This window comes from Anarhichas minor, unplaced genomic scaffold (assembly GCF_050575085.1).
Source record: "Anarhichas minor isolate MPS153535 unplaced genomic scaffold, ASM5057508v1 ptg000017l, whole genome shotgun sequence".
NCBI classification, from domain to species: Eukaryota; Metazoa; Chordata; class Actinopteri; order Perciformes; family Anarhichadidae; genus Anarhichas; species Anarhichas minor.
The window spans coordinates 1,527,572-1,541,788 of record NW_027466463.1 but is presented as its reverse complement, the minus strand read 5'-3'; the positions used below and the strand labels follow the sequence as shown (position 1 = coordinate 1,541,788).

The window sequence follows — 14,217 nt, the reverse complement described above, 5'->3', positions numbered from 1 at the left end:
TCAGTATAAAGCGCAGTAACTGTTACATGGTGTGTGTGTGTGTGTGTTCTTCAGTATTAAGCACAGTAACTGTTACATGGTGTGTGTGTTCTTCAGTATAAAGCACAGTAACTGTTACATGGTGTGTGTGTGTGTTCTTCAGTATAAAGCACAGTAACTGTTACATGGTGTGTGTGTGTTCTTCAGTATGAAGCACAGTAACTGTTACATGGTGTGTGTGTGTGTGTTCTTCAGTATAAAGCACAGTAACTGTTACATGGTGTGTGTGTGTGTTCTTCAGTATAAAGCGCAGTAACTGTTACATGGTGTGTGTGTGTGTTCTTCAGTATAAAGCACAGTAACTGTTACATGGTGTGTGTGTGTGTTCTTCAGTATAAAGCACAGTAACTGTTACATGGTGTGTGTGTGTGTTCTTAGTATAAAGCACAGTAACTGGTACATGGTGTGTGTGTGTGTGTTCTTCAGTATAAAGCACAGTAACTGTTACATGGTGTGTGTGTGTGTGTTCTTCAGTATAAAGCACAGTAACTGTTACATGGTGTGTGTGTGTGTGTGTTCTTCAGTATAAAGCACAGTAACTGTTACATGGTGTGTGTGTGTGTGTGTGTTCTTCAGTATAAAGCGCAGTAACTGGTACATGGTGTGTGTGTGTGTTCTTCAGTATAAAGCACAGTAACTGTTACATGGTGTGTGTGTGTGTTCTTCAGTATAAAGCACAGTAACTGTTACATGGTGTGTGTGTGTGTTCTTCAGTATAAAGCGCAGTAACTGTTACATGGTGTGTGTGTGTGTGTGTGTGTGTTCTTCAGTATAAAGCACAGTAACTGTTACATGGTGTGTGTGTGTGTGTGTTCTTCAGTATAAAGCACAGTAACTGGTACATGGTGTGTGTGTGTTCTTCAGTATAAAGCACAGTAACTGTTACATGGTGTGTGTGTGTGTTCTTCAGTATAAAGCACAGTAACTGTAACATGGTGTGTGTGTGTTCTTCAGTATTAAGCACAGTAACTGTTACATGGTGTGTGTGTGTGTGTTCCACAGTATAAAGCACAGTAACTGTTACATGGTGTGTGTGTGTGTGTTCTTCAGTATAAAGCACAGTAACTGTTACATGGTGTGTGTGTGTTCTTCAGTATAAAGCACAGTAACTGGTACATGGTGTGTGTGTGTTCTTAGTATAAAGCACAGTAACTGGTACATGGTGTGTATGTGTGTTCTTCAGTATAAAGCACAGTAACTGTTACATGGTGTGTATGTGTGTTCTTCAGTATAAAGCACAGTAACTGTTACATGGTGTGTATGTGTGTTCTTCAGTATAAAGTACAGTAACTGTTACATGGTGTGTGTGTGTGTTCTTCAGTATAAAGCACAGTAACTGGTACATGGTGTGTGTGTGTGTTCTTCAGTATAAAGCACAGTAACTGTTACATGGTGTGTGTGTGTGTGTTCTTCAGTATAAAGCACAGTAACTGTTACATGGTGTGTGTGTGTTCTTCAGTATAAAGCACAGTAACTGTTACATGGTGTGTGTGTGTGTGTGTGTTCTTCAGTATAAAGCGCAGTAACTGTTACATGGTGTGTGTGTGTGTGTGTTCTTCAGTATAAAGCACAGTAACTGTTACATGGTGTGTGTGTGTGTTCTTCAGTATAAAGCACAGTAACTGTTACATGGTGTGTGTGTGTGTGTTCTTCAGTATAAAGCACAGTAACTGTTACATGGTGTGTGTGTGTGTGTTCTTAGTATAAAGCACAGTAACTGGTACATGGTGTGTGTGTGTGTTCTTCAGTATAAAGCACAGTAACTGTTACATGGTGTGTGTGTGTGTGTTCTTCAGTATAAAGCACAGTAACTGTTACATGGTGTGTGTGTGTGTGTGTTCTTCAGTATAAAACACAATAACTGTTACATGGTGTGTGTGTGTGTGTTCTTCAGTATAAAGCGCAGTAACTGGTACATGGTGTGTGAGTGTGTGTTCTTCAGTATAAAGCACAGTAACTGTTACATGGTGTGTGTGTGTGTGTTCTTCAGTATAAAGCGCAGTAACTGTTACATGGTGTGTGTGTGTGTGTGTGTGTTCTTCAGTATAAAGCACAGTAACTGTTACATGGTGTGTGTGTTCTTCAGTATGAAGCACAGTAACTGTTACATGGTGTGTGTGTGTGTTCTTCAGTATAAAGCACAGTAACTGTTACATGGTGTGTGTGTGTTCTTCAGTATAAAGCACAGTAACTGTTACATGGTGTGTGTGTGTGTGTTCCACAGTATAAAGCACAGTAACTGTTACATGGTGTGTGTGTGTGTTCTTCAGTATAAAGCACAGTAACTGTTACATGGTGTGTGTGTGTGTGTTCTTCAGTATAAAGCACAGTAACTGTTACATGGTGTGTGTGTGTGTTCTTCAGTATAAAGCGCAGTAACTGGTACATGGTGTGTGTGTGTGTGTTCTTAGTATAAAGCACAGTAACTGTTACATGGTGTGTGTGTGTGTGTTCTTCAGTATTAAGCACAGTAACTGTTACATGGTGTGTGTGTGTGTGTGTGTTCTTCAGTATAAAGCACAGTAACTGTTACATGGTGTGTGTGTGTGCTCTTCAGTATAAAGCACAGTAACTGGTACATGGTGTGTGTGTGTGTGTGTTCTTCAGTATAAAGCACAGTAACTGTTACATGGTGTGTGTGTGTGCTCTTCAGTATAAAGCACAGTAACTGGTACATGGTGTGTGTGTGTGTGTTCTTCAGTATTAAGCACAGTAACTGTTACATGGTGTGTGTGTGTGTTCTTCAGTATAAAGCACAGTAACTGTTACATGGTGTGTGTGTGTGCTCTTCAGTATAAAGCACAGTAACTGTTACATGGTGTGTGTGTGTGTGTTCTTCAGTATAAAGCACAGTAACTGTTACATGGTGTGTGTGTGTTCTTCAGTATAAAGCACAGTAACTGTTACATGGTGTGTGTGTGTTCTTCAGTATAAAGCACAGTAACTGTTACATGGTGTGTGTGTGTGTTCTTCAGTATAAAGCGCAGTAACTGTTACATGGTGTGTGTGTGTGTGTTCTTCAGTATAAAGCACAGTAACTGTTACATGGTGTGTGTGTGTTCTTCAGTATAAAGCACAGTAACTGTTACATGGTGTGTGTGTGTTCTTCAGTATAAAGCACAGTAACTGTTACATGGTGTGTGTGTGTGTGTGTTCTTCAGTATAAAGCACAGTAACTTACATGGTGTGTGTGTGTGTTCTTCAGTATAAAGCACAGTAACTGTTACATGGTGTGTGTGTGTGTTCTTCAGTATAAAGCACAGTAACTGTTACATGGTGTGTGTGTGTGTTCTTCAGTATAAAGCACAGTCACTGTTACATGGTGTGTGTGTGTGTTCTTCAGTATAAAGCACAGTAACTGTTACATGGTGTGTGTGTGTGTGTTCTTCAGTATAAAGCACAGTAACTGTTACATGGTGTGTGCGTGTGTGCTCTTCAGTATAAAGCACAGTAACTGTTACATGGTGTGTGTGTGTGTTCTTCAGTATAAAGCACAGTAACTGTTACATGGTGTGTGTGTGTGTGTTCTTCAGTATAAAGCACAGTAACTGTTACATGGTGTGTGTGTGTGTGTGTGTGCTCTTCAGTATAAAGCACAGTAACTGTTACATGGTGTGTGTGTGTGTGTTCTTCAGTATAAAGCACAGTAACTGTTACATGGTGTGTGTGTGTGTTCTTCAGTATAAAGCACAGTAACTGTTACATGGTGTGTGTGTGTGTGTGTTCTTCAGTATAAAGCACAGTAACTGTTACATGGTGTGTATGTGTGTTCTTCAGTATAAAGCACAGTAACTGTTACATGGTGTGTATGTGTGTTCTTCAGTATAAAGCACAGTAACTGTTACATGGTGTGTGTGTGTGTTCTTCAGTATAAAGCACAGTAACTGGTACATGGTGTGTGTGTGTTCTTCAGTATAAAGCACAGTAACTGTTACATGGTGTGTGTGTGTGTGTTCTTCAGTATAAAGCACAGTAACTGTTACATGGTGTGTGTGTGTTCTTCAGTATAAAGCACAGTAACTGTTACATGGTGTGTGTGTGTGTTCTTCAGTATAAAGCGCAGTAACTGTTACATGGTGTGTGTGTGTGTGTTCTTCAGTATAAAGCACAGTAACTGTTACATGGTGTGTGTGTGTGTTCTTCAGTATAAAGCACAGTAACTGTTACATGGTGTGTGTGTGTTCTTCAGTATAAAGCACAGTAACTGTTACATGGTGTGTGTGTGTGTGTTCTTCAGTATAAAGCACAGTAACTGTTACATGGTGTGTGTGTGTGTGTTCTTAGTATAAAGCACAGTAACTGGTACATGGTGTGTGTGTGTGTTCTTCAGTATAAAGCACAGTAACTGTTACATGGTGTGTGTGTGTGTGTTCTTCAGTATAAAGCACAGTAACTGTTACATGGTGTGTGTGTGTGTGTGTTCTTCAGTATAAAACACAATAACTGTTACATGGTGTGTGTGTGTGTGTTCTTCAGTATAAAGCGCAGTAACTGGTACATGGTGTGTGAGTGTGTGTTCTTCAGTATAAAGCACAGTAACTGTTACATGGTGTGTGTGTGTGTGTTCTTCAGTATAAAGCGCAGTAACTGTTACATGGTGTGTGTGTGTGTGTGTGTGTTCTTCAGTATAAAGCACAGTAACTGTTACATGGTGTGTGTGTGTTCTTCAGTATGAAGCACAGTAACTGTTACATGGTGTGTGTGTGTTCTTCAGTATAAAGCACAGTAACTGTTACATGGTGTGTGTGTGTGTGTTCCACAGTATAAAGCACAGTAACTGTTACATGGTGTGTGTGTGTGTTCTTCAGTATAAAGCACAGTAACTGTTACATGGTGTGTGTGTGTGTGTTCTTCAGTATAAAGCACAGTAACTGTTACATGGTGTGTGTGTGTGTTCTTCAGTATAAAGCGCAGTAACTGGTACATGGTGTGTGTGTGTGTGTTCTTAGTATAAAGCACAGTAACTGTTACATGGTGTGTGTGTGTGTGTTCTTCAGTATTAAGCACAGTAACTGTTACATGGTGTGTGTGTGTGTGTGTGTGTGTTCTTCAGTATAAAGCACAGTAACTGTTACATGGTGTGTGTGTGTGCTCTTCAGTATAAAGCACAGTAACTGGTACATGGTGTGTGTGTGTGTGTGTTCTTCAGTATAAAGCACAGTAACTGTTACATGGTGTGTGTGTGTGCTCTTCAGTATAAAGCACAGTAACTGGTACATGGTGTGTGTGTGTGTGTTCTTCAGTATTAAGCACAGTAACTGTTACATGGTGTGTGTGTGTGTTCTTCAGTATAAAGCACAGTAACTGTTACATGGTGTGTGTGTGTGCTCTTCAGTATAAAGCACAGTAACTGTTACATGGTGTGTGTGTGTGTGTTCTTCAGTATAAAGCACAGTAACTGTTACATGGTGTGTGTGTGTGTGTGTTCTTCAGTATAAAGCACAGTAACTGTTACATGGTGTGTGTGTGTTCTTCAGTATAAAGCACAGTAACTGTTACATGGTGTGTGTGTGTGTTCTTCAGTATAAAGCGCAGTAACTGTTACATGGTGTGTGTGTGTGTGTTCTTCAGTATAAAGCACAGTAACTGTTACATGGTTTGTGTGTGTTCTTCAGTATAAAGCACAGTAACTGTTACATGGTGTGTGTGTGTTCTTCAGTATAAAGCACAGTAACTGTTACATGGTGTGTGTGTGTGTGTGTTCTTCAGTATAAAGCACAGTAACTTACATGGTGTGTGTGTGTGTGTTCTTCAGTATAAAGCACAGTAACTGTTACATGGTGTGTGTGTGTGTTCTTCAGTATAAAGCACAGTAACTGTTACATGGTGTGTGTGTGTGTTCTTCAGTATAAAGCACAGTCACTGTTACATGGTGTGTGTGTGTGTTCTTCAGTATAAAGCACAGTAACTGTTACATGGTGTGTGTGTGTGTGTTCTTCAGTATAAAGCACAGTAACTGTTACATGGTGTGTGCGTGTGTGCTCTTCAGTATAAAGCACAGTAACTGTTACATGGTGTGTGTGTGTGTTCTTCAGTATAAAGCACAGTAACTGTTACATGGTGTGTGTGTGTGTGTTCTTCAGTATAAAGCACAGTAACTGTTACATGGTGTGTGTGTGTGTGTGTGTGCTCTTCAGTATAAAGCACAGTAACTGTTACATGGTGTGTGTGTGTGTGTTCTTCAGTATAAAGCACAGTAACTGTTACATGGTGTGTGTGTTCTTCAGTATAAAGCACAGTAACTGTTACATGGTGTGTGTGTGTGTGTGTTCTTCAGTATAAAGCACAGTAACTGTTACATGGTGTGTGTGTGTGTGTTCTTCAGTATAAAGCACAGTAACTGTTACATGGTGTGTGTGTGTGTGTTCTTCAGTATAAAGCACAGTAACTGTTACATGGTGTGTGTGTGTGTGTGTTCTTCAGTATAAAGCGCAGTAACTGTTACATGGTGTGGGCTGGAGAGAGCAGCAGTCCTGGTCAGGGGAGGAACAACAACGGCTTAGAGATTGGCTGCCTGGTCGATACGACAAACAGATTGCTGACATTTACAGCCAATGGGAAAGAACTCAGCACCTACTACCAGGTAAATATTTGACATGGTGTCTCAGGTTTGTGAATGGTCCTTTCCTTTAACTCCTGCTGTGTCATATACTCCCATCCTCTTTCTACTTTTCCCTTTCACTTTTTGCACTCACAAAAATGAGCCTCCTTCCTTCCTGCCTTGTTTCTTCTCTTTCTTCTTATGTATTTTGTTTGCTCCTAGCATAAGTCCCTCTCAGTACAACTGGCACCCGCTATATTACAACCTGTGTTCTCCTGTTTTTCAATATTTGTTAGTCCAAATGAAATATTCTGCTACAGCATGCATAGGCTCAGTAAATCATACGACTCTGTATGGTTCTTTGGTTTCATGTTTCCCCTATATTTAAATTTACCAGTTGAAATGTTGCTCATACACATTATACTTCTGTTCATAGCCAATCACATCATTTCATTAAAGCCGTGTAAAAAGTGAGATTAGCGTTCTTTCATCGGCCTGCAGTGACACTGATTAACAGTCGGGCTGCAGGCCCAGACACAACACAAAGAGCCACGGACTTTGATCAACAACTCACATTAGCTTTCTCGCTAATGTCTCTTTCTTTTCTGCAAACATGAACCAGGAAAAAGTCTACTGCTAACATCAGTTTGCAGCAGGCTAGATAGCTTATTTTCTAATCAGATAGAGCACATTGAACACCTTTAAATCTGCTTCTTCAACACCACTGCGACTACAAAACCCTGTCTGTTTTTAACATTTAAATTACAGTTAACCGAGGAAGTTTATTTACATTGTCTATTTGTGCCCCTGACCTTTCAGCGTCCAATTAGTGATTTACATCGGCCCACCTTCCTCACAATTCCATTGAAAAAAACCTGATTTTGGTTAGCGAACAGGGAATGACTGATCGTCGATTCAGTTGGATTTAAGTAACTAGCTAAGCTCTCTCTCGTCCCCACAGGTGGAGCCCAGTACTAAGCTGTTCCCAGCAGTCTTTGCCAAGGCCACCAGCCCCAATGTCTTCCAGTTTGAACTTGGGCGTATTAAGGTGAGACGGACACACACACACATACAGCTTCGTCGTCGTCTGAGGATTGGCAGGTTGCTTTTAACCTCGGTGACAAGTGACCTGCATTTCCTGTTGCTGCTTCATAATAAAAGCCTTCTAGTAGTTAACAGGTGGAGAAGTTTTCTTGATTAATGGAGAAACAAAACACAAGAAACACAACCAAAATGACATTGAATTATTTGTGGAGACTTGGTTATTAATTTGTTATAATGCCTCTGTAGGGGGAGGAGTAACAGCTTTCTGGTTTGATGTGTGTTTAGTGACACTTTGATGCCAGAACAGCAAAATGCTCAAAATGAAAATTGAATTTTGTAATGACCACACCCTACTGTCTCTCATGTCATGTCGGTTTGGGTTGATGTTTATGTCTAATGCAACACCAGAATAATGAGCACTAATGTGAAAACCGACTCTTGGTTGCCAGAACAAAAAATGCATAATGAGTTTGAATATGTCCACAGTGTTCTCTTTGGGCTGTCCAGCTTTGCCTTATGTGATGTTGTATCACTGTGAACATGTCTGTTTCCTGTCAGAATGTGATGCCTCTGTCAGCTGGTCTGTTTAAGAGCGAGAGGAAGAACCCAATTCCTCAGTGTCCTCCAAGGCTGCATGTCCAGTTCCTCACTCCTGTATTATGGAGTCGCGTTCCCAACCACTTCCTCAAGGTACAGTAACAACTCCTACAGCACGCCTGCATTCTCTGGCTCTTTTCTGGTTTTGTTTTGGTTGATATATAACAGAAGAATCACATATTTTGCAATGTACAGAGAAAAGGGATTTAAAGGCTGACTGTTCTGAAAAGAAATGTAAAGAATGTACTAACAATTAGGAGAGCTTCTATCTTACATTTATCTCACTTGTATGCAGCACAAGACCCTTCTTAGAAGAAACTGATTGCCTGCCTGATTTGGATCATTTTGAATTCACTGGGAAAGCCTCACCAATGCTTGTCTCTATAGAGACAGTGTAGAAATGATTCTGGGTTAGTCTTATGACTCTTCCATGTTATCTTCCTGCGTATGGGCAGCATGCTAGGTGAACTGTCTGCTGTGCTATACAGTGGGTGGAAAGCAACATGAAATGTAATGTATACTGTCTGCGAAGTGCTTCCAGATATATACTGTATATATACACATATATCTATCTTTTTTTTTTTTTTTTTCCAGGTGTCAGCATCCAGAGTGAATGACAGACATGGCTGGCTGGTCCAGTGTAACAAACCTCTGCAGTTCATGTCTCTGCACATACCTGAGGAGAACAAGTGGAGTACACACAGCTACACGCACACAAATACACACACACACACACACACACATCAGGGGTGCACCATCTGGCTTACCGGACATTTTCCCGGTGGGCCTACCTGCATTTTGGGCCGACACAGCTGTCTTTTTGTTAGTTTTGTCTCACTGGCCCATAAAACATGTAGCTTAGATCTGCCCAGTGTTTCTTTGTTCTCCCCCTTCGATGCCAGGGCCGATTTGTTTTGTCCCAATCCACCCCTGACACACATCCCTGTACTTCTATCTTGGTGAGGACACTCATTGACTTGACATAATACATTGCCAAGCCCCTTGCCCTTCCCTTTAACATCACAACTAAATGCCTAACCCGTACCCTTACAAAACAAAATGATTCTAACCTGAACCTGAAAACCAAGTATTAGCCCCTAAAAAAGGCTTTTGCAGAAGTGTCCCCACTCTGTGAATATAGACTTATTTCGGTCCTCACTATGGAGCGTGTACAAGAACACACACGCACACACACACCTTTTTCCTTTTCCTGCTCTCTCATTTCTCATGCAGCATCTCTCTGTGTGTTGTCCAGGTCGGTGGATATCCTGGAGCTGTCAGAGCAGAGGGACCTATTAAAGTTTCACTACCACACCCTCAGACTGTATTCAGCAATCTGTGCTCTGGGAAACAACCGGGTGGCACACGCCCTCTGCTCCCACGTAGACGAGGCACAGCTCCTGCAGGCTATAGAGAATAAGTACATGCCAGGTAACACACAGGACATAACGACAGAACGCCCGCATGCAAGGCGTTCGAGGCTGTCCCTGAGTAATAAGTAGAGGTCAGGTAATACTCCGAGCCATAGACCATGAACTAAACTCTCAATAGTTTACTTCATAGTAAGAAGTCAATTGAGATTTCAGACACCTATGGATCATAATTGCATGATGCAGGACGGAATAACTGCAGGAAGAGTGGGAAGAAGTATTTTGGTAATACTAATGCAATGTATGTGTTATTCTATACTGTTTTTATTGTGAGCAACTCCCATGAAAAGACCCAATAATGTGTTCCGTCCTCGATACTTTCTGAATTCTTGTCCGTAACTCTCGCACACCAAGTCTTAAAAAGAATGCTCACAAATATGTAGTTTCATTTAGAAAAATAAAAATAAATAGACTTAATCATTTTCTACAACAGCTGGCAACTGTTATTTGAACACACATTACTCAAACAGAAGGTATTATGTCACGTGTTGGGACTATTTTCAGCGGCGATTTATTCACAATGGGATCTCTAGTGAGTATTTGTGGCAGAAGCACGCCGTATGGGATTGAGTCAAAATACAATGGTGATGAAGCAACATGTCATCCAGTGCAACAATGTGGCTCATTGATGTGTTTCAGTACTTTTTTGATAAGAATGGAGCTCTATGACACAGAGGAAGAAGATATATTAAGTTGTGATGCACACACACATAATGCTTGTTATGGAAGATTCCAGACGTCATCTAAGTGACAAAATGAATACAGTAAACTAGTGTTAAGAAGGGTCTGACTTTGGGCTGTCTCCTTCCAGATGATGTCAGGAAATGGCCATATACACCTATATAGAGAATAAATGAATGTATTTGGTACTACCAGGTAATGGGTGTATTATGTTCACTAGTAACAATGGTAATAAATGGTAAGATTAAGGGTTCATGTTTTAGCTCAACGTTTATAGGTATCGTCTCTCATCCCCAGGTTTGCTACGTGCGGGCTACTACGACCTCCTCATCGACATCCACCTGAGCAGCTACACCACAGCTCGCCTCATGATGAACAACGAGTACATTGTTCCCATGACGGACGAAACCAAGAGCATCACCTTGTTCCCCGATGAGAAGAAGAAACATGGCCTGCCAGGCATCGGCCTCAGCACCTCCCTGAGACCCAGAATGCACTTTTCATCCCCAAGTTTTGTCTGTGGGAACGGACCGTCGTATCGTAACGCCGGCAACAACGGATCAGGAGACTGTTTCCAGTACAGCCCTGAGTTCCCCTTAGACGTGCTGAAGATGAAAACCATCGAGATGCTAACGGAGGCGGTGCGGGAGGGGAGCATGCACGTGCGGGATCCAATAGGAGGCACCACTGAGTTTCTCTTCGTCCCCCTCATCAAGCTGTTCTACACCCTGCTCATCATGGGAGTCTTCAAAAGTGGAGATCTGAAGAACATCCTCAGACTGATTGAACCGTCCGTGTTCGCTGAAAGACAGGAAGGTCAGGAGGACACGCACACGGAGCTGGAGGCGGTGAAGGAGGGGGAGACTGAGGGAAGAGGAGAGGACGGAGGGCGGAGCATGCCTAAAGGACTGTTACAGATGAAGCTACCCGAACCTGTAAAACTCCAGGTGACACTCAGTTTGTAAATGTGCTTCCACTTGTTTACTACATCGGATTACAGACATAGTGCTTTTTAAGAATCATTTTTAATGTAACAGTCATTGTTTTTTTCACTGATAATGAAGCTCTCCTTAAAGTTATAGAAAACTTGATATAGAATCCCATGTTTAAATATCTACATTTAGTTTTATGTGTGATATACCGTGCATAGCATTTGAAGTTACAGAAAACTAACAAATATTTTAAACACCAATAAATCATTTTGTCAAATAAACAGCTTCTTTCTTTGTTAATTTCACTGATAATTTGACTATGTATTAATAATTAAATAAAATAAAACAATGATATCAAGTGGACTTGAAATCAGTTTTCTTTCACCTGTTATTTAGAAAGTAGATCCCCCATTTTTTGTCTCATTTGCCTCTCAAGGTTTCCAGATTTCACTAAGAATCAAAACAAACAAAATCAGTTTGAACAATTTCAAAGCAGCTCCTTTTCAAATCTGCAATGACAGCAAAGCTCGATGACTGTTCCATACAAACTTGTTGCACCTTTTTCATCATAGCATGTCGTTAAGCCAACACGTGTCTGATCCGTGTATGCAGATGTGCCACGTGCTGCAGTACCTGTGTGACTGCCAGGTGCGCCATCGTATCGAGGCGGCGGTGGCCTTCTCCGACGACTTCGTGGCCTGTCTCCAAGACAACCAGCGGTTCCGCTACAACGAGGTGATGCTGGCGCTCAACATGTCTGCAGCCCTCACTGCCAAGAAGACCAAAGAGTTCAGATCTCCTCCACAGGAGCAGGTAGGAACACCTCTGAGGAAGGGAGAGCCCGGTCCGGAGGACTGAACGGTGCAGAGGGATAGCTTGTGCGGGAGTAGAGTGGGCAGGAGGATAATGATGCAACGTAGAAGAAGTGTATCAGAGAAGAACACTTTTTCTGTATCACCTAAATACACATATTCAGCTGCAGCCTCTGAACACGGGACATCAGGTAGTTCTCTTTCTCTCCCATTTGACAATGGTGTGAAACTGTACTGACACTGAGGCACTGCTCCATTCTTTTGCTCTTGTTGTTGCTGGACACATTGAATCCTTGAATGCATTGCAGACCCCCCTAGTCTACGCTGCCCGGAACACGCTCCCAACACCCAGACACTATGAACAAATGCGTGTTGGATTTCAGTGATGTAATCTTAATGGTTGTTGTGGAAGTATTCAATGAACTGGACTCGTATCACAGTCCCTGGCGCGTGTCATTTCAGATCAACATGCTGCTGAACTTTAAGGACGAGAAGCAGGAGTGTCCCTGTCCTGAATACATCCGAGAACAGCTGCTGGACTTCCACGAGGACCTGATGAGACACTGTGGTAAACTACCAATCAGCTTCACCTACCCAGCCAACCAAACATTCAAATGATATCCAGTTACCGACAGAAATCAATAGGGATCATTAATAATAATAACAACATGTGGCAGTAATATCTATATTCTGTATAGTCATTAACTATCAACTTACAGTCTGCACAGTGCACTGATTTCTCCATTCTGACAGGTATAGAGTTGGATGAGGAGGGAGGGATAGATGGGGACAGTGACTTCACCATCCGGGGACGCCTCATGTCATTGGTGGAGAAAGTGGCTTACCTGAAGAAGAAGATGGGCAACCTGCCAAAGGAGAAAAAAGAAAGGAAACCCAGTAAGTCCTCTGCACTAGAGCAATAGGGTACAATGTACACATGTACATTAAAGCAAATCATTTTAAATAAAGAAGTACAATAATGAATTAGAAAGATGAAACGTTTGTTTTTGAATGCTTTAAATGCAGGAGATCTTAAAGATCTACTCTTGAGTAGATCTTTGTCCAGTGGAATCAAACTGCTTTCGTTTCATTGTCATTCATTTAACACTTGACTCCTTTCTTTGTAAAAAGGCCACAAAGTCCATGAATATGAGTTTATAGTTCCTTTTGATTCCTCCTTTGCATTCAGGAGTTCGGTTTGTGGCGTTTTCCTCACAGAATATTTTGTTAATCTTCTTCACAGAATATTTCGTTGTTGTTTTCCCCTCTGGCGTTTCAGAAAATACCGTAACAAACAACACGTTGAGCATAAATGCATTTGTGTGGGCTTGTAGCTCGCAGTGCCTCGCGCAATTATGAACAAAGCTTAAGCCTTTGGGAAGACTCTGACAACAGCAAAATAATCAGCATGCTGTACACACATCAGTCACTTTGGGCTTGTTGGAGGTTATAAACAATACTGCAGCAGCACTGGAGTCTGTTTTGGAAATGTAAAGTCAAATAATCTGGAAAGAAAAGAAGAAATAGGATTTTCTGATTGTGGACCAACAATCCCCGCCATCACTCCCTAACTCTGTCTCTGTTCTGCAGGTACGTTGCAGCAGCTGATTTCTGACACGATGGTCCGCTGGGCTCAGGAGTCAGTTATTGAGGATCCAGAGCTGGTCAGAGCCATGTTTGTCCTGCTGCACCGCCAGTATGATGGCATTGGAGGACAGGTAGGGTTTGAGCTTGTGTGTGTGTTTCTCTTAATAGAGATGCCATACCATTGAAGACCCTGTTTACACCGTTACATTAGAATATGACATACGTGGGGCCTAATGGTCATCTGTCTCCTCTAAATATTCAGCCATGACATTGTTGTGTTGGGGTACAGAAAGCAAGGGTGTAGGTTTGCATAGGGTCCATAGGGACTAGTCACGACCAAAGTTTGGGAAAGACACAATTGTCCCCACCAATATTTCCTCACCAAATTCACGGTAAACGCATTCAAACGGCACAGATGGGGAGCGAGCGAAGGACTTTGGAAAGATTAACGTGAGACAACATCCGGTTTCTTCAGACGGACATCCGGTTTTCAGAATAAGATGCCAACAAAGTATGAATTATATTCACATTAAGTATAAAACATGCTGCATCTC

General features: G+C 41.6%; 1 protein-coding gene across 1 annotated transcript in view; it reads left to right on the top strand.

The window, feature by feature from the left end:
• ryr2a (ryanodine receptor 2a (cardiac)) overlaps positions 1–14,217 on the top strand; it is a 187,745-nt gene that overhangs the window by 82,244 nt on the left and 91,284 nt on the right. The window contains exons 34-43 of the mRNA XM_076092739.1: positions 6,463–6,622; positions 7,542–7,628; positions 8,183–8,314; positions 8,816–8,910; positions 9,477–9,652; positions 10,630–11,279; positions 11,877–12,077; positions 12,539–12,644; positions 12,830–12,973; positions 13,667–13,794. Coding sequence (XP_075948854.1) covers positions 6,463–6,622; positions 7,542–7,628; positions 8,183–8,314; positions 8,816–8,910; positions 9,477–9,652; positions 10,630–11,279; positions 11,877–12,077; positions 12,539–12,644; positions 12,830–12,973; positions 13,667–13,794 — 1,879 coding nt within the window. The remainder of the gene's footprint in view (positions 1–6,462; positions 6,623–7,541; positions 7,629–8,182; positions 8,315–8,815; positions 8,911–9,476; positions 9,653–10,629; positions 11,280–11,876; positions 12,078–12,538; positions 12,645–12,829; positions 12,974–13,666; positions 13,795–14,217) is intronic.